The sequence below is a fragment of the Vigna umbellata genome, chromosome 8 (assembly GCF_029865625.1).
Source record: "Vigna umbellata cultivar VRB3 chromosome 8, Vumbellata_1.0, whole genome shotgun sequence".
In the NCBI taxonomy this organism is placed as follows: Eukaryota; Viridiplantae; Streptophyta; class Magnoliopsida; order Fabales; family Fabaceae; genus Vigna; species Vigna umbellata.
Genome location: NC_142172.1, coordinates 12,258,563 through 12,282,092, shown reverse-complemented (window position 1 = coordinate 12,282,092; position 23,530 = coordinate 12,258,563). Strand labels below are relative to the sequence as shown.

The following is a 23,530-nucleotide window of genomic DNA, read 5'->3' as shown; positions in this document are numbered from 1 at the left end:
CTCATAATTGAATATTTCACGATACCAAACATAAAAGGAGGAAAAAAAAAAGAAAAAGAAAATATGAACTAAAAGCTTGCAAATTACGTCGTATAATTTTGACTATCTTCAGCGATAGAGAAATTAAATTCAACATCCTGGTACTAAAACCTATAAATTCAATCTCCCATCAATATTTATTATAGATACTAGTGAATAATATTTTTTTGGATGTATCATTCACGTGGTGTCCTTTTCCTCCCTTCTCTTTTCCTGCAAACACTGTTTAGAAGCTTTTGACATGGGTCAAGATTCCTATTATTGCATTATGACGAGCCATAAACCATAATATGGTATGAAAGCGGGTCATTTCCGTTCTGCGGCACTTACTATGATTTTTCCCTTTCTTCCCACCTCTTTCTTGCTTCTTTCTTGGTTCTACCATGGCCATTGAAGCCAGCGATGCTACACAAAATCCGTCAAGCCCATATTACCTGCACCCTGGAGAGAACCCAGACATGATCCTTGTTACTTCTCTTCTTGATGGACGAAACTATCACTTTTGGTGCAAGGGATGAAGCGAACCCTTCTCTCCAAGAACAAACTAAAGTTTCTCCACGGTAGAATTGAAAGAACGCTTCTCGCAAGGAGATCAAGACACCTTAAAACGATGGTAGGAAGAATCAAGTTTCTAATTCCTCTGCCCCTCAACAGATCGATCAGTTAATGAAACTTTCACGAAGTGTTAACGCTCAAAGCAGAGTGAATTAAATGCAAACGGGTGAGTCTGCTAATTCACAAGCGTCGAAAGGAAACTGATCTTGGACACCGGAGCCACAAAGCCACAAATCAGGTAACCTTTACAAACTCTTCTTATGTTAGTTTCTAACCAATTTACGTTTTTTTTTTCTTTTTTACGTAGGCAAAAACGATAACGAATTTACATAATTAGGCAAAATTTTTTAAGATTTGGGCAGTGGAGGGTCAGACGAGAAGTTGAGTCCCTGTGAGTTCAACTTAACGTAGTGGTCAAAGGTCAAGTCGTGCACCTCAAAAGCAATTATAAGGACTTCGATTACTAGGCTTTGTAATCGATTATAGCTTGGTGAAATTGTGTTTGTTGCTGAAGTCGTGTTGGAGGGCACGACTCATCTTATATAGGCAAAAACTCTCTAGTAATCGATTATAACAGGATTGCAATCGATTACTAGAGAGTTTTAGTGTTAAACAAAGAGATTTTTTGGTTCTTTACGAACCTAAAATTATTTCCAGTCCTTTCTCTTTCCTTTATCTCTCATTTCTTTCTCACGAAAGAAAACAAGTTCTTTCTTCACACTCTCTGTGTTGGGGTTCAAACTCTGTTCTTTCTCTTGTTCAAGGTTGAAGGTCTCTCCTTTATCTTGTTGAAGCTGTCGTCTTTGTCTGTTCAATTTCATGTGGGAACACCATCAATTTTGAGTGCATGAACAACACCTTATTCCATTTCAATGTGGACAAAAAAGGCCATATGAGTAATAGGAGTAAGATAGGTGAAGTCCAAAAAATGAAAAAATGCAAAAATGGGTAATAGGACCATCATTGCACTTAAACACCACTCATTCACATTGAACTCACTCACCCATCTCAAAAAATGGAAAAATTGACCCAAAACAGATTAAAAACTATCATGGGACTGATGTTCCAGTTGGGGAGTGACATTGAACTTTCTGTACAAATGACCCTTAAGCCCCTGGTAATCGATTACAGGGTTCATGTAATCAATTACCAGGGGTCTGAGGGTCATTTGTACAAAAAATTTAATGTAACTCTCCAACTCGAACAACAACACTCCCCATGATAGTTTTTGGTCTTTTTCGGGTCAATTTTTCCATTTTTTGAGCCAAGACACGATAATTAACTTTAAAAGAGGACGAAGTGATTGACATCAGTGAATAAAACATTTTCTTTACTTTTAATATAATTGTCTTGCATAACAAAGTCTGAAACATGATTGACATTATGACTACATCGAACATTAAAATTAGTAATTAGCTAATCATTCCCCACAATGGTGTCCAATTCCACAATGTGGTCGCTGCCTATTCCTAGTTGGATTTCTCCTTTCCTGTGGATGTCAAGGTGGTTCTTCCTGTGAAGGTTGTGGTTGAATATGTTCCCACAACTATCATTCGATGCCTGAACCACATGTTGTAGTTACTCTTGTTATAGAGGAAGGTCCTGTTATTTAAGCTGTATCATGAAGGAGGTGGTTGTTACGTACCTTTACTGCATGACAATAATCAATATGTGTGACAACTTTACAATCACCACACTGGACAATTTCACTTATTTGAGTTAGGAGTTCATTGAATGTAGAATTGTGATTGATTGAGGTGTTGACTGCACAATTTGATCAGAATTGTGATTCACTATCATAGTTGTTCATGTTGTGTTCGGGATGACGTGTGGAATGACTTGAAAATGAATGAGAATGGAGAATTGAGTTCAGAGGAAATAACAAGAACGAAAAAGTGATGTTTTGAGCTTGTGAGGCTACATGACATGTTTGGTTCTATTTATAGTGGAAATGTGTGATGTGCATTCATTCAAAGCAACTTTAGTGACATGCCTGCCTTAATATTCATATAATTAGAATATTGATATATTTGATTGATTATACAAAAGAAATAATTAAATACAATTGATTAATATTTTTACTACCTATATATGTCCACTAGTATCACAACTTGGCTGTCTTCTTTGTCGTTTCCCTCGTCTTTGTTGTTGTGGTGGGGGAGTCTGCGTGTCTTCATCACTGTGTTCAAATTCAATGGACTGTTGTTGTGGTTGAAAATCCATGGTCGGTCGATGGAAGTTTTAAAGAACGTCCTTGGTATGCAGATGGTGGTGTCATTGTGGACGTTCCAAATATATGCAAAGGGCTCGCACCAAAAGTTGACGGACCCCATTAACGAAGGAAGGACTTGCAATAAATGTTGAAGAACCTCCACTAAATGCTGAAGGAGCTCTAGTGAACAATGTTGTTGGTGAAAAATAGTCGTAAAAGCTTCCAACTTGAGGATATGATGATGTATGTGGGATGTTTTGTTGGGAGCTTGGATATGGTGATGGATACTGCAGGTGATCATAAGATGACTTGCGGGTCATGGTACGCAGGTGGTGGTGGAAATTGTTGTTCATTATCCATGTCATACTGTTCAATAAATTGTTTAAGTTAGTTTGTGAGAAGAAAACATATATTATTAAATGGAAATTGAAAATATTCCGGTACATCTTCATCAGATGACTGTTCAATCAGGGCAACATAGCGGATGATGACTTTTATACCATTGCATATACTCTGTATCATTGCACAAATGACCATTTTTGTTGAATGGAACCCCGTTAAATACACGGTTGTGCCGGTCATTCCTTAATGCAATCCATTGTTGATGGTGTTGTTGCTAATTCTAATCCGCTCGTCGTCTCATATCCTCTTTATGAATATCATCTAGATTCATTGGGGTTGACGGGATGGTATGTCGAAACCCAAACTGACGCATCACACGTTCTGATTATTGATATTCTACTATAGAAAAGCATATGAGAGGCACTACTGCCCGACAAGTGAGAGACAGTTCCACTTGAATCATCCAGCGATTGTCATCACATTTATAGGGAGTCCAGATGAATTGGAATAATGGTATTATTGGTTAGAATAGTTATATTTTTATTACACTGCCTGACATATAAAAGATACTGTCAGAAAGGAAATTTTGATTACCTATCTCGGTTGAAGGTCGTTAAATTTTTGACGAAATTTTTGAACGGTAGTGGTGTCGTGGAGTATTGACTGTGTGGTTTGACACCATCTTTTCGCTAAGGGAAAAATAACACCGATAACAATATCCTCATCCGTGACTTCATGTATTTATGGAGAAATACATGTAATTCGTTCCCATGCCTAACACTATAACAATATCATGCAGCCTATGATATTGTCTTGATCAATCCTTGTATCATGATCAAGGGCACGATACAAGCAGGACAACACTGTAGATCCTCAACTGTAGTTCGACATATTGTGTAAGTTGGCTAAAAGTGGGAGATACATCAAATGTACCATACTTGCAGATGTATCCCACATTAATATGCTCCCAATTATCATCAAAATATATGCTTCAGCGTATTGTTGAATGTGATCATCATTGATATCATGAGGCAATTGTCAAAATCTGTTATTCAGCCATGACAATTTAATTTTGTTGCCTCTAACATATGTCTCTAAAGGAACATCCCCCAATAATATTTGACAGTAAAATAACAGTGGACCACTACTGATGCGAGTGATAGCCTCGCTTTCAATCGGAAGGCCGACTTGCAATGCAACGTCTTCCAGTGTTATAGTTGTTTCCTCAAGGGGCAAGTGGAAGGTATGTGTCTCCATTACGCAATGTCATTGTCTTTGGACTTCGACGTAAAACAAATAAAAGAGACCAACCTTTGGACTACAACAAAGACAAGAAAAAGAACTTATGCTCCACAAACAATTGCTTTACAAACCGTATAATGTGATGGTATGGTGCACAAATGCTTCCAACCATTTATTGAAGGGGAGAATTGATTCCCCTGGCACATCTTGACGTGATGCAATTGATGTCATTGATGAGATGAATGGAAAGAATCAATAATGTTAGGTGCAATAATCTTTGGTCAATGCATGATGTGGTTCAAATGAAAAAAACAAAGGGAAAACAATGGTGCAGAGATATGATTGCAAGCAATGGTGCAAACGCATGCAAATGAGTAGCGAAGGCTATGGTGTAGGTAAGTACATATGAGTTTTTTTTCATAATTTTAAAATTTATTTTCATTAAATTATAAAATAAAATTATTTATTTATTTAATTTTACATACAACTAATTATGTTTAATTTTTAAATTATACTATACTTTTTTACTAATTATAACTAATTATTAACATTCTTTTTGATTTAAAATGATTTAAATTAATAAGAAAATAAAAAAGTAAAAATGTAGGGGATGACTTCTTCTGTTGAAGTCGTGCACCCTGTACATTTTCAATTTTTTTTATTAATTTAAATCATTTTTAATTTTTAATTTATATTTTTAAATGTTGTTAAGATTGTACACTGGATCAATATATTGGGTTAGTGGTATATGGGAATATGCACAAACCGCAATGACACGATGACATGGGAGGCGAGTAACTTGGAAGTGACCACAATCACGCCACCATTCATTTAGCCTAGCATTAAACGAACTTGAATGTGGGCGATATTGGTGGGGTGTTGAAATTTCCTGAACATCAAAATCTGAATTTTCACGATCGTTCCAATGAACATGACAAAATGCAGATTGTTGTTGATTTTTGCGAATAATGTCAGTGAATTCTTTTGGATATTGGTGGTCTGCTTGTAGCATGTACTGTGTTTGTAAGCCTCGTCCAAGAAACCATGATTGTTGCAATAAACAGAGTTCAAACGTCCTATTCCCAACCAACTTCTTCTGATCTTAAGGCTGATAGGATACCCTCCCCTTTGTCAGTGATGATGCAAATATGTTGTTGAGGGGTAACATGTTTTTGAAGTAATTGAAAGAACCATATCAATTCCTCCTTTGTCTCACCTTCCACAATGGCAAATGCTAATTTTAAAAGATTTTTGTTGTAATCCTATGTGATCGCGGTGAGGAAAGTTCCATGATATTTGCCCATTAGAAAAGTTCCATCTACTTGGAGAATGAGTTTACAATATTTGAATCCTTCTATGCAAGGACTGAAAGACCAAAAAACTCTTTTTATAATATAACAATCACTGCCAGGTTCTCCATCAATCTCCACTAGAGAACCAGTGTCTCGTAGAATTGCACCAGGATTTGCATCTTTGACCGCATGTAACCATATGGGGAGATGGTGATAAAAATCTTCCCAGTCACCAAACTCCATAGCAAGAGCCTTTTGTTTGGCCATCCAAGCTTTTCTGTATGACAAAGAAAATCCAAACTGATTTTTGACGTCTGCAATCAAACTCTTGATGGGAATGGAAGGGTTTGATACGATGACGACAATATGATTACTATCAAGATTTGTATGATCATGAGATGGTATGATTGAGAAACATGTGTGGGTTGTCAATGTTTTTGATTTCCCAATGTTGACAGACTTTACTATAGCCCACGCTCAAATGCCATTAGCAACCATTGTGGTATTCTAGACAACGTACAACATATATTTTAGGCTTTGATTCAACAACATTGAATTTATATACGTTGTTGATGTGATATTGTTTGATTGCAGAAACTGTCTCCTCCTTCGATTGGAATTGCATATGCTGGTGCAGTTCTGCAATGACATGTTGAGATGATTGTGTGATTTGTTGGTCATCATTTCTTCATCGCAAAATAAGTTATCTAACTCATCGTGTGAGCTAAATTCATAACATTATCTAATATCAAAGATTCGTCGTTGATGATTTGCGATGATGATGATGCTCCGAAGTTCTAGGATGCCATTAGGAATATGGGTTTGAGAGAGGAAGTTGACGAGAATTTATGGATATAGAAAACATTTGCAAAGAGAAGTTGTAAAAAAGTAAGAAATTTTGGGTGTTGCGCGCATGCCACTCTTTATTGTATATGCTGCCAAAACATATAACTAAACATATAGCCTGACAGCATCATGCATTTACGTCAAGGTTGAAAGCTTGTAGTTAGCTAAACATATAGCCCTTGAGGATGCAGTTCATTCACAATAGCATAACATGCATTTAATTCATACTATAATGTTCATGTACTCAGCAATGAAAAGACTATTTCATATTATTTAAACTATTATTGTTTTGAAATTAAGTTTAATATATGAAATGAAATAAGAAAAAATTACAGTTCAACAAAATAAATAATTGTTATTAGTTATATATATATATTTTAGATTAATTACAATATATTTAGAAACATAATTAATTAATATTTTTAAAAATTATTTAAGTATATTAATCTACTTACAAAAATAGTTAAAAGTTTTTATTTTTAATAATATTAAAAAACTGAAATTATTAATTCTATATGATTTACATTATTTTAAATACATTTAAAAACATAAATTAGTAATTAAAAATGATTTAAATTAATAAAATAAATAAATAAATAAAAAATGTGTTGGTGGACGACTTTAATTGAAGACGTCGTGCCCTACATTTTTACTTTTTTAGTTTTTTTATTAATTTAAATAATTTTTAGTTTTTTTATTAATTTAAATAATCTACTAGACCCCTCTTGTCTTCTTATAGAGGCAATCACTTCTAACTACCCAACCAATTAATTCCTATTTTCTGCATCTATTACCCATTATAACCTCTCGTTAGATCCTATCAGCATATCTAGTTTAACTTCGTTGAGCCACTTAAATCTGTCCTGCAACAACCTTTCAGGTCCGATTCCCAAAGCAACCCAGTTGACAACTCTTGATGATGATTTTATTTATGCTGGCAACCCTTTTCTCTGTGGACCTCCACTGCCAAATGAGTGTTTTCTTGATGATTCCCAACATGGCCTTGAAGTTGAAGAGCAAAATGAAAATGGCAATGAGGATAAACCGGAGAAAATCTGGTTTTACTTTGTCATAGCAATTGGCTATGCTATTGGATTTTGGGTTGTCATTGGAAGCTTATTCATGAGCAGGAGTTGGAGACATGCACACTGCCAAAGCATTGATGAGATGGTGAGAAGAATAAAATCCTTGCAATGCAGTTGGCAAGGTTTGAGATAAATATGTATAGGAAAAACCTTCTTTTGGAGGCAGTCTTTTTGCCTTTGGAATATCTCAAGTTTATTTTGCTTCCACGTTTGTCAAAAATATAATAATTCGAGATCTTGAATTTCCAGTTGCATTATTCTATTCAAGTTATCAAGAGTTTCATTACAATAATTATCATGAATTTCTTGACAATGGTTGTATAAATAGCACAGAATAAATAATTAACTTTCTCTGTTCAAGAAAATTCTGTTAAGTAAACTCAATTTTGTAGAAACCAGATGTATTATTCACTTTTTATAATTAGTAATAACATATAGGATGCGTCTATAACTTTCATGATTTAAACGAATAATATGACATTCCACCTTCTATTGGTAATACTCGTTTGACTTTAGTCCAGGAAGTGGCCTTGAGACTGAAACTAAGACTTGGAGAGACTGATTCACCTGCAACATTCACCTATGAACTTGATTATATAATTTTAAATATATTTTTTATTTCGTATTCTTATTTATACAATTCAAAATATATATAAATTATATAATTTGAGATATAAAATTCATATTTTGAATTATATAATCTTAAATTTAAAATAAAAATATATATTTCGAATTATACAATTTAAAATAAATAATAAAAATTACATAATAAATTATATAATTATAAATATACACTAAAAAAATTGAAACTTTTTAAATATATGGAGGTACGTGAAGAAATCTCCCTTTAAAAGGAAACTTTGGGGCTAAGTGACCCTTATATAATTAACATAAAATCCATATGTACATTGACAAATTAAAATCCATGAAAGATGTAAAAAAAAATAATTAACATGCATTTGAAAAATAGTATTATGGACATTAGTAAAGAAAACTTTGAGTAACATTAATTCAGAAATAACCTTGGCCTATATAAGTGAAGAAAACATTCCACCAAAAAATAACTCTTATCAATATTGATTGAAAAATATTTACTTACATTGGTTTAAAACAATTGGTCAATAGAAAAACCTTACTAACATTGATTGAGAAATAATCCTACCAGTGTTAATAAAAAAAAGTCTTACTGTAGTTAAATAAACAACTATAGTTAACATTGGTCAGAAAATAACCCCAACAGAAAAAAAAAATATTTTCACATTAACCAAAATGCACCATTGATGTTGACAAAAAACAAAAAACAAAAAAAAACTAACATTGGCAAAAAAATAAAAAATAAAAATAAACCTAACGATATTATCTGAAAAATAACCATGATTAAAGAAAGCACCACCAATACCAATTAAAAAAATATCAAAGTGACAATGCTTGATATCAATCAAGTTAAGGTGTTGTGATTTGATTTGAATTGATGACGTCCCAACTAAAATCAAGTCAAACCATGAAGAAAGTATAAAAGAAATATAGATAAGAGAAAGGGAAGTACGAATAACTTAAAATACTTACCTTTTTTATAAATATGAAATTCTTTAATTTTAATTCGTGAAATTACTCTTATAGTTTTTCACAATTTCAATTTCTTTTAAAATTATCCAAACAATATAATTTATCATAAAACATTTCAAATTATTAATAAAAATAAATTACCCTTTAAATATTCCTTATCAAAATACCATCTAACGGCTAGATATGTCTTCTACGAAGGAGAATTTGAATGGGATTTACAAAAAAATCAAGCAGATCACAAAAGAAATATAACTTTAGAATAACAAAAATCTAAAACCGGTGTTCAACATGAACTTGTCAAATAATAACAATTTGAGTGAAACTATTTCCGAATAAATAACATTGCTCTCTGCATAACTAAAATCTCTTGACATCTCTCATAACTAACTTCCAGACACAAACGTCAGATAGCATATCAAGTTTAACTTTACTTAGAACATTCAAATTTTTCACTCAACAACTTTCAAGACCAAATCTCAACCCTTTTCTGCATGCTGACAACCCATTTATTTACATCTCAACTCAATGATTTTAAACTTGATATTTAATGCATATGCCCTTAAAAATTGTTAAGCCACAATGCCAATGAATAACTTGTATGCATAGTACAACTTGAAAAACTTGAAGAAATTAATGAAAACTGGTTGAACTAATAAAATGTAGCCTCCAGTTTTATTTAACAGCAAAAGAATGTTCTATCTTCCACAAACAGCATAAAATTTCAGTGTTAAAGAGTGTTATTTTCTATAAAAACTTGTCACTTTTTATTTCTTAGGTAACACTGTTGAGGCAATGATAAACAAAATTGATGCTCTTTATTAAGTTACATTTTGTGCTTACACATTCCTGTCCATCTTAAGTACACACAATTGAACTGTTCCAGTGTTTGAGTCAACAGCAAAATTAGAAGCATTTATGTGGTATTTTACATTTGGCATGCTTATCATGCCGAGTATCAATGACATCAATGATTGAATCCATATGTTATGTGTTCAAACATCAATAGTAATATAACCCCATCTGTTTAGCTTACAAATAAAAGTAGAATCCAGTGTCTGGCTGAATCCTTGAGCTCACGGCAAAGGACGAACAAAAATACAATGAAGCGTATAAATCTTACTTTCATGTTTCTGAAACAAGGTAGGAAACAAATACAGAAAACTAAAATTCTCAAAGGCCAAAAACATGCACTTTATTATAACTTAACACATAGACAGAGAGAGTGAGAGAGTAGTTCACGTAATACAAAGGCTTCCTTCATATTAGGAACAACCAATATTAATGATTATCCATTCAATGTTACAACCAGTACACAAGATTCAATGATGTCTGTCTAAGTGATCAACAACCCTAACACCTCTATGAATGTCTAATATCAATTCGTGTGTTTAAAACCTAATCTTCTCACAAGATATCTTAACAACAAACAAAAAAGAGAGAAGAGATGCAGCAGCCAGAAAAACTAACTCTTACATAGGTGAGGCAATGCGTGTAGATTGGTACATGTTGGCAAAACTCAGACATAAGTGACGATCTCTATGATCCCCCCAACCTCCCCAGCCTTTAAACCCTGCTTTATAACCAGGTTGATTCTCATATGTGTGGACATTCCAATCTAATTCAATGTTAGAAACTTTGTCAGGCTGTTCTACATTAATGTTCACCATGCCATTGTCCATGCAAGCCTTATTCTCCCCCTGACCCTGATGTAAGCCACATTTCCCAAAATGAACAGCACTTGTCCTAGGACCTCGTAATGAGTAAACAGGACTACCAAATGAAGGATAAACAGTTGCCCACATTGTGATATCCCAATTATAGTCATCAAAAAAACAAAACTCTCTAGCCTTATTGTGTATTTTCTTCCAAACAGTTCTATTGAAAGAGTAACCCACATTTCCCATTCTCTCAGCAATCAAAGTTGCCCACCCTTCACCTCTAGAGTTCACATCAGAAGGTGCTAAATTAGCAGCATAACAATCAGGACATTTCTTAGGCTTCAACGAAGTTAGAATCTGCAAGTTGCGATAGGCATTGGGAAATATGAAGTGGTCTTCTTCAATGAAAAGAATATGACCAGAATGATCCCTCGTTTCTCTCAAACCATCCCACACTGTGTTCATCATCCACCACCAATGATGCTTCAGCGATACAATCTTTGGTGTGCGATGGTTTCCGTACTGATCAGGATTCCCTTTGCAATGCTTTACTGTGGCATCATCCTTATCCTTGCAGTCATCAGCCGAAACTCCAGGAAAACTATCAGAAAACAAATGGGGTGAATAGGGTGCATATATCTGTTTAACTTGGCAAAACCTGATACCCTCAATGATCTTGTTCATCTTCTCAAAGTACCCATCATGACTAACAATTAGTAAGGTCTCGCCGACCCCCACCACATGAGAAAGGCTCTCAACAACCACCTTAAGATACTGAGGCCGGTTGTGAACATACAGAACAACAATGATATGATCCTTCGCAAGAGTCGGATACAAATCCAAGTTTCTTGGAGGCAACCCATTTATCTTTTCCAATCTAAGTGACAAGTCACTCTGTTGGGGTAGATCATGCCACTTCTCAAACTTCAAGTCATGATGGTATGCATCAACATTGTCAGTATCATGAGTCACAATTGTTGTTGATGTTGAATTTGATGCAAGAAGAAAAATCAGAAGCAAAACTCCACATAAAGTAACAAAAACCACAGATAACAGGCGGCACAAGGCCACATCTCTAAGTCTAAGGCGGGGTTTCTTGTTAGAAGCCATAACAGTAATACAGTGGCAAGTCAGAAGGACTCTAAATTCATTCACAAATTACATCAAACATGATATATACAAGCAAATCGACCACAAAATATGAACTACCGATAAAAAAATAGATACATCATAAGAAAGAGAAAGAGTTTTGAGTACCCAAAACCTATAATGATGGCTTTGATGTAGAGATTGAAGCACTTTTACTTGGAGCTAAAGAACAAAACTTTGCACTTCCTCTACCATGGAAATAGAATCAGACACAAAAACCAAGGTTGTGGTGGTAAAATAAGCACGACCCTTTTGGGTATGGGATCAAAAGTGGAGTGGAAAGAAGAAACGTGGAATTGGATGCAGAAAATATGAGAAAGGCGGAGACTTGGAAGAGGAAGGGAAAAGATTTTTTTTTTTTAATAAAACGTATAAAACACGACAGAAAGAGAGGTTTGAACTGCAGGCAGGGCGATGGGAAAACCAAAGATTTGATGGATCGGGTCGGGTATGACGGCTATGAGAAGCAAGAAAGTCAAGGGAAAATATCAATTTAATGCTAATTAGTGGAAACAAGTGAATTTTCAGACTTTAAAAATTCATGGTTCCTACTTTTACTTTTATTATGTGCTTTCATAATAATTTATCATAATTTCTCCTTAAATACTTTGTAATTCTAGTATTATAAAAATTAATAAAGAGTATTTATTTTTTCAATTATTTTAATATTGATTTTTCTTCTAAATTTAATAATATTTTTCATTTTAATAATAATTATAATATCTAATTTTTTATTTTTTATTTATTGTTATAAAAAATTATTATATTATTTATTTATTGTTATCATAAAAAATAATAGATTCACATTGTATTTCCAATAGTTAATATAAAAGTCATTGTCATTTTATTTTTCCTAATTTATTTATGAATTTTTGTTCTTGTAAATTTTGTGTCTTTCTCTTTTTTATATATAGTATTTTTTTACTATTTTAAAAATATGTTTGTTCTTAGAGTAAGTTATTATGGTACCTTTTTAATTCTTCCTCTTAACAAACTTTGTTTTGTATTTTTTAATGTTTTGGCCTTTATTGAAAGAAATATAACTGGTATTGTCTCACTTTTAATTTTAGTTCTAAATTCCTTTATTTCTTCATTCTTTTTATGATTTTAATAGTGGATTCATTGTTTAAGTTTAGTGTATTTTATAAAAAAGTGGAAGAAATATACTTAATAAAATTTATTAAGTATTTAGTTAATAACTATTAATTTATTAAGTATTCAGTTAATAAAATATTAATATATAAATTATTTAACAAATATTATAGTAATCTGTAAATTATTTATTTCAATAAAAATTGACTTATTAATTTTTTAAATAATACTATTAACCTAATAATTATTTAATTAATAAAAAATAATATATTTATTATTTAACTAATGAATAATAAATTGCTAATATTATTTATTTAATTAATAACTATTAATATATTATTTATCTAATTAATAAATAATAATTAATTAATTGGTAAATATTAACCTAATAATCACTGAATAAATATTAATATAGTAGTTGTTTAATAAAAAAATATTAAATTTTGTATTATTTGAATTTTTATTACAATAAAAAGTAATATTATTCTTTGTTTAAATTATTTTATTCCATTCAAATGTAGGGATTATAAAGTTCAATTTGTATGTCTTTTCTTTTCTTTTATTTTCTTTACTCTCTTTTTTCATTTTTCTTTTTTGTTATGCATCTAAATACTTGAAAGTTCACAAATGTTCATTTTACTTGGTCACTAATAAATCTTTATTAAAAATGTTGAATGACTTTGTTATGAATCAATTTGAATCATCTAATAACTTTAGTGTTGAAAGAATGTCTAAAAGGTAGGTTACATGAATCACTTTAAATTTAAATTGGCTCTCTCTTTGTTTATAATTTACAATGTTTGAGATAAGTTTTAGTGTAAACAAAGGCAATGAAATTTTATAACTATCTTCTACCTTGCTGCAGATAACAAGGATATATTGTTCACAATTTTCTTGTAATTTTAAACTTTAATCCTTACCTTTTTCCTTTTCATTTATAGTTCTATTTGTTAGATTACATAAATAATTTTATAATATGTCACTGGTGAGAATCTCGAAAATAGGGTTAAAAGAGTAAAAAAGTTTATTAACCAGACTTTAAATAGATTTTTCAAATATCCTGATCCATTAGCTTAAGCATTCTAATATCTCTAGAACTTAGTTCCTCAAATTCTCTCTACCTTCTCTCTACCATTCCTCCTCTTTGAGCCATTTAATTTTCGATCAGGTGGTGCCCAAGTATCTACAACGTAGAGGACTCCGTATTTGATCGATCAATTTCTTCATTCTGACCGGTAAGTAGTTCTTCCTGTTTCCTCCGCTGTTTTTGGAACCTAGAACATGTGGTTCTGCTAGTTGCATGTAAGTAGAAACGTTTTCTCTACTTTGCTGTCAAACTCTAGTTCTAAGAGCTGTTCTTGATCACCCAATGGTGGTTTGTAGGGTGTTGTTTAGGTTTCTCACCACTCAAGGTACTGTTGAGGAGTCTTTGTGAGCTGGGCAGTTCAACTTTGAGATAAGGGAAGTTAGAATACTTCATTAAATTTGTGGTATGATATGTATGTATGCTAAAATTTAACTTGGTGTGCTGTTTTTGAGTGGTATTTTAGGTCTTAAGTATATGGTTTGGTATGTGCTGAAACTGAAATGTATGAAATTGTGTTATGATGTCTGAAATTGATTTGGATGAATTTGAATTGTTATAATTGATCAAATTGGAAGTAATTGAAGTGTGGAATCTGCTATAACTTTGGTTAGATAGAAAATTTGGAGTTTTGGGAGTGTTTCAAGTTACTTTGGAGGAAGTGAGATAGGGAAATTGAGAGTTAGGAGTCTAGGGCTCTTGTAGCTTGTTGGGTTAGTATATGGAGGTTATTTGTGACTTGTTTGAGTCATTAAAATGGTCAATAACATGTTCATAGTAGTAGAATTGGATTTGGGTCCCTAAGTTGTGGAAATTGGTGTTTTAGAGTTAAATTTGAGTCTTAATCACTCTAGATTGGTAAGGAGGGTTGGGATCAACTAGATAAGTTTAATTAAGTATAAAACACGAATTAGGGGTGTTAGAAGTTGGGGAGAATGACTAGAAATGGTAAAGGGTGTGTGAGTTGCATAATTCTGCAGAATTTGCGTTCTGTAGATTATGCAGACTCGCTATGCGAATGGTCTCGCATAGCGAGTCCCTGTAGGGTGTGCTCTCTGTTTGAGTCATTTGTTGTGCGAGCTGGTTCGCTGTGCGAATGACTAGAGAGTGTTGCTCTTTGTCTGGTGATTCGCATAGCAAATTTGGTCGTTGTGCGACTGGTGGTGGCCTGGAGCCTCTGCCAGTTTAATTCGAAAGGCGAATTGGGCGCATAACGAGAGGTTTTAGGGGGTTGGTCTCTGTGCATAAGCTCTCGCACAACGACCTGAGTGCGCTATGCGAGAGGTTTGAAGTCTGGTGCATTCTGCGAGTTAATTCGCATAGCGAGAGGTGTCGATGTGCGAGCAACTCTTGTCTCGCCTTGCGAATCAGGTGCGTTGAGCGAATCATTTGAGTTGTATGTGCTTCTTTGTTCCTTATCTTGGTTTGGTTTTAATACAATGTTGTTTGAGATGTAAAGTGTAATTGATGTATATGGTTAAAGTGAAAGTGTATGAATATAAGAGTGATGTATATGGTTTAAAGTGAAAGTGTGGTTAATGGACATAATTCCATGATTCTCAAGGAGAGGATCCATGGTGGTGCCCTTGGTATGTTTAGAATGATGTGCATGGAAGCTCAGTCTTGGGGGTTATCCTGAAGCTCCAATAGTCTTTCTTCTCACTTAGAGAGGATTGATCTATGTCGTAAGCAGTATCAGGAGGGCTTAGTCTTAGAGGCTTCCAGTATGCTCCAAGGCGTGGTACAGACTAACCTCGTGAGTGTGGTAGGGTGAAACCCATTGGCAATGGCTTTGCAAAGCAGTAGAAGCCACCACGAGTGCATGACCCGTCATAGCTCGACAATCATTCTAAGTTCGGACGAGTCAAGTTTTAAAGTGTAACAAGTTATGTTATGTGATCCAGTAACTTGGAATTAAACTTGTATGTTGTGTGTGATTGTTATAACATGATTTTTGTATATCTAGCTTCACTCTTCTGTTTGTTTTGTGTCTGCTTGTGTGTGGTGTGTCCTTTTTGCAATGATCATCCATTTGGATGTGAACAGAGGTAGGTGAAGTGCCTCTAGAGCAGGCCATTGGAGGAAGATGACGCCACTGCTTAGCCTAGTTAGGATTCATAGGACTTTTTGTGTATTTTTGAAATACTCTTTTGAGTTTGAAATTTTAAATTATAGCCATTTTGGGATGATTGTAACCTTAAGACTTTATCTGCAAGTCTTTTCTAACTATTCTATTATATTAAAATGTGAACTACTATATTATATAATTTTATATAATCTGGGATATTACATCACTTTTCTTGTTGACATGGAAATTTTAAAAATTATAATATTTTTATTATGATAATATGAGTTTACAAAATTATAAACTTAGGACAAAAGGTAATTTTTATTTTAAAAATATAATATTTTGTATCATTATTAATATTGTTAGGAATAATTTATGAATCAAAATTTTATATTATATAGTAATAATAGAGTTAAACACCATGATAAATGAAAAAAATTATTTTAGCCTGTGTTCGCATGAAGAGAAATTACTGTTCATGCGAATTTGAGAGCGACGATTTGCGGTTGCTGTGTTGTTCCTTTGAGCTGAAATGGAAGGATGTTCGCGGACGAATTTGCGGGATACACCCCATTTTCATCACTCGCAAAATTGGAGAGATTTGCGTGGATTGAATGTAAAAAGTCCAGTGTGCCCTTCAGACATCAATTAAATTCCAAGCGTGTACGTTGCTCAGAAAGTGCAGATCAAACACTGTTGAACCACGAGAGTGCATGGCTTGGCGTGGTTTTAGAAATATTCGTGTGCTTTACACAGGCTCAGTGATGTTACCTTGCGTTCTAAAAGCAATGAACAACAAAGATTCCTGCACTGCATCAGAGTCAAAGTGCAGTGTTGAATATGAAAGCTACATTGACCATAGGACCAAGCACGCGCATGGTAGTGGGTAGGTGTGGTTGTATTTATTGAGGGAGGAGAAGCATAATAAATTGGTTGCAAGTTTGAGAGGTATGTGCGAATGTGTGGAGAGTGGTTGCTGGTGTTCAAAGTATCTTGCGATTTGCTGAGACGAGGAAGAGGGTGGTGAGGTAAGTTCAAGCCATTATCATGTATGTGTTCGTTTGCATTAGTAGGTGTGTAGAATGGGACGAAGAATCAGAAAGTGCGTGGTGATGTGAACAAGAAGCAAAGGGTTGAAGAAGAAGACGAAAGTCGTGCGTGAGAGGCGGAGAAGATGATGAACAGTGGACGTGGAGGCTTCGTAGCCGGTTACACGCTAGACGTAATCGGTTACGTCTGTATGAGAAAATTATACTGCGTCATGTAATCGGTTACGGGCACAGGTAACCGGTTACACTGTTGACTGAAAAATGAGTGAAATTGTGTTGGGTGCTTGGCCGGTGTCTGGAGCAGGTTATGGGGTGCACGACGGTTGTTCTTGGATGCCACCGAGGAGGAGATGATTAACCGAAGTGGACAGGTATGGTAGTGGTGAGTGTTTTTGAGTGGTTAACAAGAGTTATGTTGTAATGGTTGTTATTCATTGGCATTGCAGAGAGTTATGGAGGAGGTGAGGGTGGCGGAGGCCATGTGAGAGATAAGAAGGCGGAGAGGGAAGATAGAGTTGTGTTGAAACAATGGTGGAGAAGCAAGGGAGTACTGATTATATGAGGAGTGGATGGTACTGGGTGATCTATCGTGGTCTGACAGTGGGTTTCTGATGCAGGTGTTCACTGGGAATTGAGGTGTTTATAGTGGTGGACCAAGAAGCGTGAAGGTGGTGGAGATTTGGAAGTCCAAAGGTAGGAAATGTGGTGTAGGTGAAGGAACAACATCTTCTCGTATTACTTTGTTATAATGAAATGAATTGTGCAGTGGTGGTGGCAAGAATAGAAGAAGAAGTTATATCTATAATCTTAGTAATAAAGTAGTGTTATGGCTACACCTACAGTGCTAAGACTTGTACTTGAAATAAAGTTTGAAAACAAATAGGTTGTACCCAATGTGTTTATTTTGCATTGATGTCAAAAATGGTTGAACATGTTCAGAATCCAGATATGGTTAGAAGTGAGCAACTTTTTCAAATCTTACGAAAATGCTTATAAAAAAAATGAATGTGAACTATCAAAATTGTGAATCAATAGTTAATCTAGAAACACAAGTTGAAATTATTTTTGTGTCACAATTGTTTGAAATCTGATTTCAACTTCTGTTAATGTCCCTGAGTTACACGTACTACAAAATTTATTCTATTCATATCTTGTTTGAATTTACAATTTTTTGTGCCAACTTGCAGGTTCCATAGGAAAGAGGTGCCTGTGTGGTTGCTTAATTGTTGGTGAAAGCATCTTCAAGTGTGCATATAGGTGTTGAACGTGTTGAAGAGGTAAGTATTTTACATTATTTGGGTATAATATAATTATTTGAATGATTTATTGAATTATGCACATGTGTACCTTAGGAGTATAAGATAATTTATGTGATATATTCTATGTTAATTTATATTTGTTTTTTTATTAAATATATTAACGTATTAATATTTCAAATATTAATTTAATTTGTTATACGGGTATAATATAATTATTTGAATGATTTATTGAATTATGCACATTGTACCTTAGGAGTATAAGATAATTTATTTCATATATGTTATGTTAATTTATATTTGTATTTTATTAAATATATTAACGTATTAATATTTCAAATATTAATTTAATTTGTTATACGTATATGTACCTAGTTAATAAGAAAGATATTAAATGTTTTTGTGGTATTATGTTATTTTTTTTTTATAATCATTAGTTGAATGTATTAATGTATATTTGTATTTTATTATAGAATATTTGAATTTTAAACTTTTATTGTAGTATGTTTAATTGTTTAAGTAAATTTAGATGGAAGAAATTATAGATTTATCATATTTGGACCGTGAAGAAGTAGATGACGATGTGGTTGGTGTAAACTTCAATATTATAGCAATGATTCGTCAACACTTGCAAATAACCACTTCATTGGGGGCATTAACAATGTTATGCATTGTTGCACACGCGTTGAGTATCTTGAATATGTACTCTACTGATTGCAGTAGTATAAGCAATTACCTACCTGATAGAGATCGTCGTAGGGAGCAATTAATGTCATATCTTGTTCACACTAATCGATGCCGCGACATTATTAGGATGGGTCCAGAGGCATTTATTAATCTCTGTGAGAGACTAAGATCAACAGAGTTAGTTAAGGATGCCATTCGTTCGACCGTGGAACAACAAGTTGCTGAATTTCTTCATATAATTGGCCATAATGTTAAGAATCGAAGTGTTGCATTTTTTGGCATCGGTCAGGCTCGACGGTTAGCAGACACTTTCACAATGTCCTGGACGCTATCTTAAGTTTAGAATCTGAAATTCTTATTCAACCATCAGAAAATGAGGTACATCCACATGTGTTGAACAACAATCGATTTTATCCTTACTTTAAGGTAGTTATTCCCTGTGATTGTAAAAGTTATTTGAACCAAGGATGGTAAAAATTTAATGTTATTAAATGATTAGTTATGATTTTTTTCTTTAGGATTGTCTAGGGGCCATAGACGGTACTCATGTTAGGGTTAAGGTGCCAAGAAGTGAAGCTGCGAGATTTCGAGGAAGAAAAGATTGGCCAATACAAAATGTGTTTGCTGTGTGTGATTTTGACATGAAATTCACATACGTTCTTGCTGGGTGGGAAGGCACTGCATCTGATTCAAGAATTTTAAAAAATGCTCTCGATCGAGATGACCCATTGGTTATCCCGCAAGGTCAGTGTTTACATAGCGATGTCGAGGATTTTATTTGTATGAGTCACTAATTATCTTTCTCTACGCAAAATTGTAGGAAAATACTACCTCGGTGATGCAGGATTCATGTTGAAAACCACAATTTTGACTCCATATAGAGGCGTAAGATATCACCTCAAAGAATATACACGCAGAGGACCCCAAAATGCAAGGGAGTTGTTTAATCACCGGCATTCATCTCTGTGAAATGTTATCGAAAGAACTTTTGGTGTTTTGAAAAAACGATTCCCTATCATTGCAAGTGGCACTGAACCACACTATGGGTTGGAGACAATGACAGACATCATACTAGCTTGTTGTATATTACACAACTTCCTTCGTGGCGTGGATAACGATGAGTCATTACTTCATGAAGTTGATAACGAGTTGAATGAAATGGAAGACCATAATGTTTCATCATCTCAAGATAGAGAAGAGGACCATAGGATTGGTAGTAATATTAGGGATTCTATAGCCGACCATATGTGGCGAGATTATCAAAACTCGTAGTTATTGTATTTTAATGCATTGTATGACTATTTCATGTTATGTGTATGACAACAACATTATATTAAGGATGTTTCTATTTAACTTCTTACAAATTTGTTGATGGAATAGGTTTAAAATGAATAGAGGTAAGGCAGCCGCCATTGAGTCCTCTGCTCCTATTAGAGAGTTCATGAAGTGGACAGAGGACATGGACGCACATCTTCTACACTGTATGATTGAGGAATCACGAATCGGTAATAGGGTTGACGGTAGCTGGACTTCCCAGGCATATAGCAACATAGTTGATCATCTTCATAGCTGTGGGTATGTCGTAATTACGAAAAATAATGTAAAAAATCGTCAGAAAGTCTTGAAAGATAAATGGCGTGAGGTACATGACTTGTTTTCTGGATTAAGTGGATTTGCGTGGAACCCGGTTAGTATGAAATTTCATGCTGAGGACGAAGTTTGGATGGACCTGATTCAGGTATTTATACCAACACTAACATTTATGTCGTTTTTATTAAAAGTCATATCTTCATAGTTTGTTTCTTGTACATGTTTCAGTCCAAGCCAACTGCGGCAAAGTAGAGAGTTAATAGCATAAAACACTATGATTTAATGGTTGAGTTATGGGCAGCTGATCGAGCTACAGGTTCTGGTGTCCGAACAGCTCGTCAAGCACGAAGACAGCGAGTTGGGCCTCGTGTAAGTGTTGATTTGAACCAAAATATTGAGTACACTCCAGAGCAGTCTGATTGGACGAGGTATAGAGACCCAACCCCACCATCTCCTCCTCCATCTGTAGATGAATATAGTCTAGGACAGACTCAATCTGTGCCTTCTGTCCCATCCGGTGGTACTTCATCTTCACGCGGCTCAAAAAGAAAGGCACCTATGGTCGATGTTATCGATTCTCAATTTGATAAGTTGACGACCAGGCTGGATGGTTTTGTTGGTGTGCTTAGCTCATCAAATGTTCATTTTGGTGTGATCTCTGATGCAGCCGTGCGTCAAGTAACAGCTATGGAAGACAGAAATCAAATACTCCGTCGCAACTCCAATTACACATATACAGAGGTGGACATTTATGAAATGCTTAGTGCTATGAACATTGCTGATGAAAATTTGCTAGAGCAATGTTATGATTTCTTATGTGGAAACCCCACATGTACAAAGAGGTTGATGGGACTTCCACCACACAAGCGGTGGAATAAATTATGTAAAATGATATCGGGCGGTGATTGTTAGGAAGGCTTATATCACTACTATTATTATGATTATGTGTACTGATGACTTAGTGACTTTAACTGCGAATTATCTTTATTTTATCCATCTTTGATTTTAAAATTATGTTTATGGTTACGATGTAATGTTTTGTTCTTATTCACTCTTATTGTTAAATATAAGTAATTTATTATCACTAACTTTGTTGTTGTCTCATGTATGACTTTGTTCAAGAACCTGTGAAATGGCCTCATCATCAACCAAAAGGCCAAGAAAAAGTCGTAAGGGAAAAGAAACCCTCACTGAGGCAGAACATGCACCCCATGTAAGACCATCTGTACAGGAACAATTAGATCAGAGTCGTTTCTTCACGCACAGTCATCAAATGGAAAACTATGCAGCAGATTTCTATACAAGGAGTATAGTTGTTCCCAAGATAATGAATTTTGAATCATTTACTGGTTCAGGGTTATATTTTCAACAGCATCTTCTATTTCAAGGGGTGGTGGAATTGCTTACATTGCAGGGACCCTACTATCCAGATTTAATCAAAGTATTTTATTCCAATCTGAAGATATCTAGAAATGGATATTTGATCAGTGAGGTGAACAAGAAAAGAATTAGATTGAAACCTGCTGATTGGTTGAATGTAGCTAACTTGAAGTACCAGGGTAAGAAATTGTGTTATTCAAATATCCCAGACGACTTTCCATATGACCGCGACATGGCATTAGCTACTATGGTTATACCAGATTTGGAGGACGGTCACGGTGTTTTAACAGTTGATTGTTTGAATATGAATGACAGGCTTCTGCATTATGTTATTGTGCATATGTTGACTCCACGACCTGGGAATTTTGCTAGGTTATTGCAGGAAGATATTTTTATGATATGGGTACTTAAAAATAATATATCTATCAATTGGCCTCATCACATCATGCAGCATATGCTTAAATGCAAGGCCAGTGACACACCCCTCCCATACGGTGTCCTTATCACACGGATCTTGCAATATTGTGGAGTTCATGTTGATGCCGACGCGTGCACTCAGATAGGGTCCCGACATCACTTTTCAATCAATTCTTTGAAGAGGATGCATATTGTTAATGTCAACGGTGTTTGGCAACACGGTCATGCTGATGATGAAGAAGAAGACCAAGCAGACCATCATGAATACCCTGTGTAGCCTCCTCCACCTCCAGCAAATCCTAATATGATGATTCAAATGTGGCAAGGTGTACAAGACTTGCAACATCGAATGTAGGGAATGGAACAAATGCAGGTTCGGGTTCAACATATTGAAGATAACTTGGCAAACCTTTCTTTGGACATGAACCGTCAATTTGCTAACCTCAATCACAATGTTAACAAGATTCTTCACCGTTTCGATGACTAAGTTAATTTTTATTCCGATTATGTATTACATTATTTAATTTCCCTTAAATTGAATTGTGTGTTTGATATATTACCTTACCTATTACCTTAGAAATATTTGTATGTTAAATTGTTGTCACTTATTTGACGTACTTCAATATTATAATTTCATTTAATTATTTGTTTCTTTAATATTAATCACTCTCACTTACCTATCGATAAAATTTTTTACGATTTGCTTGTAAATTATTATACAAACAAATACTAAATTTTGAAAAAATAAATTTATTTTATACTACATTATAATTTATATAATTTAATTTCTAATTATTTTATAAATTATTTATATTTTTTGTCTCTATATAAACATTTTTACAAATAAATATAACATTAATAAATTACATTTTATATTATATTTATACCTAGGGACATTTTGGTCATCTTTCATTTCTAACA

At 34.1% G+C, this 23,530-nt stretch overlaps 1 protein-coding gene, 1 long non-coding RNA gene and 2 pseudogenes across 2 annotated transcripts; 3 read left to right on the top strand and 1 right to left on the bottom strand.

Annotated features, from left to right (window-relative positions):
- Positions 1-852: 852 nt before the first annotated feature.
- On the top strand, positions 853-7,861 carry LOC148194016 (uncharacterized). Its single transcript, XR_015781554.1, has 2 exons — positions 853-4,785; positions 7,409-7,861. It is a non-coding gene; the product is annotated as an uncharacterized LOC148194016 (long non-coding RNA).
- Positions 7,862-10,419: 2,558 nt separating this feature from the next.
- Positions 10,420-12,435, bottom strand: LOC124832096 (beta-1,2-N-acetylglucosaminyltransferase II). Its single transcript, XM_047306219.2, has one exon. It carries the CDS (start codon positions 11,945-11,947, stop codon positions 10,649-10,651), a length of 1,299 nt encoding a protein of 432 aa, XP_047162175.2. The 5' UTR covers positions 11,948-12,435; the 3' UTR covers positions 10,420-10,648.
- Positions 12,436-19,064: 6,629 nt separating this feature from the next.
- Positions 19,065-21,064, top strand: LOC148194015 (protein ANTAGONIST OF LIKE HETEROCHROMATIN PROTEIN 1-like; annotated as a pseudogene).
- An 880-nt stretch (positions 21,065-21,944) lies between these two features.
- Positions 21,945-23,096, top strand: LOC148194014 (uncharacterized; annotated as a pseudogene).
- The last annotated feature ends 434 nt before the right edge of the window (positions 23,097-23,530 follow it).

What these genes read in the sequence shown, in the direction of transcription:
- LOC124832096 (XM_047306219.2), bottom strand. Translation starts at nt 11,947, where the DNA reads ATGGCTTCTAACAAGAAACCCCGCCTTAGACTTAGAGATGTGGCCTTG.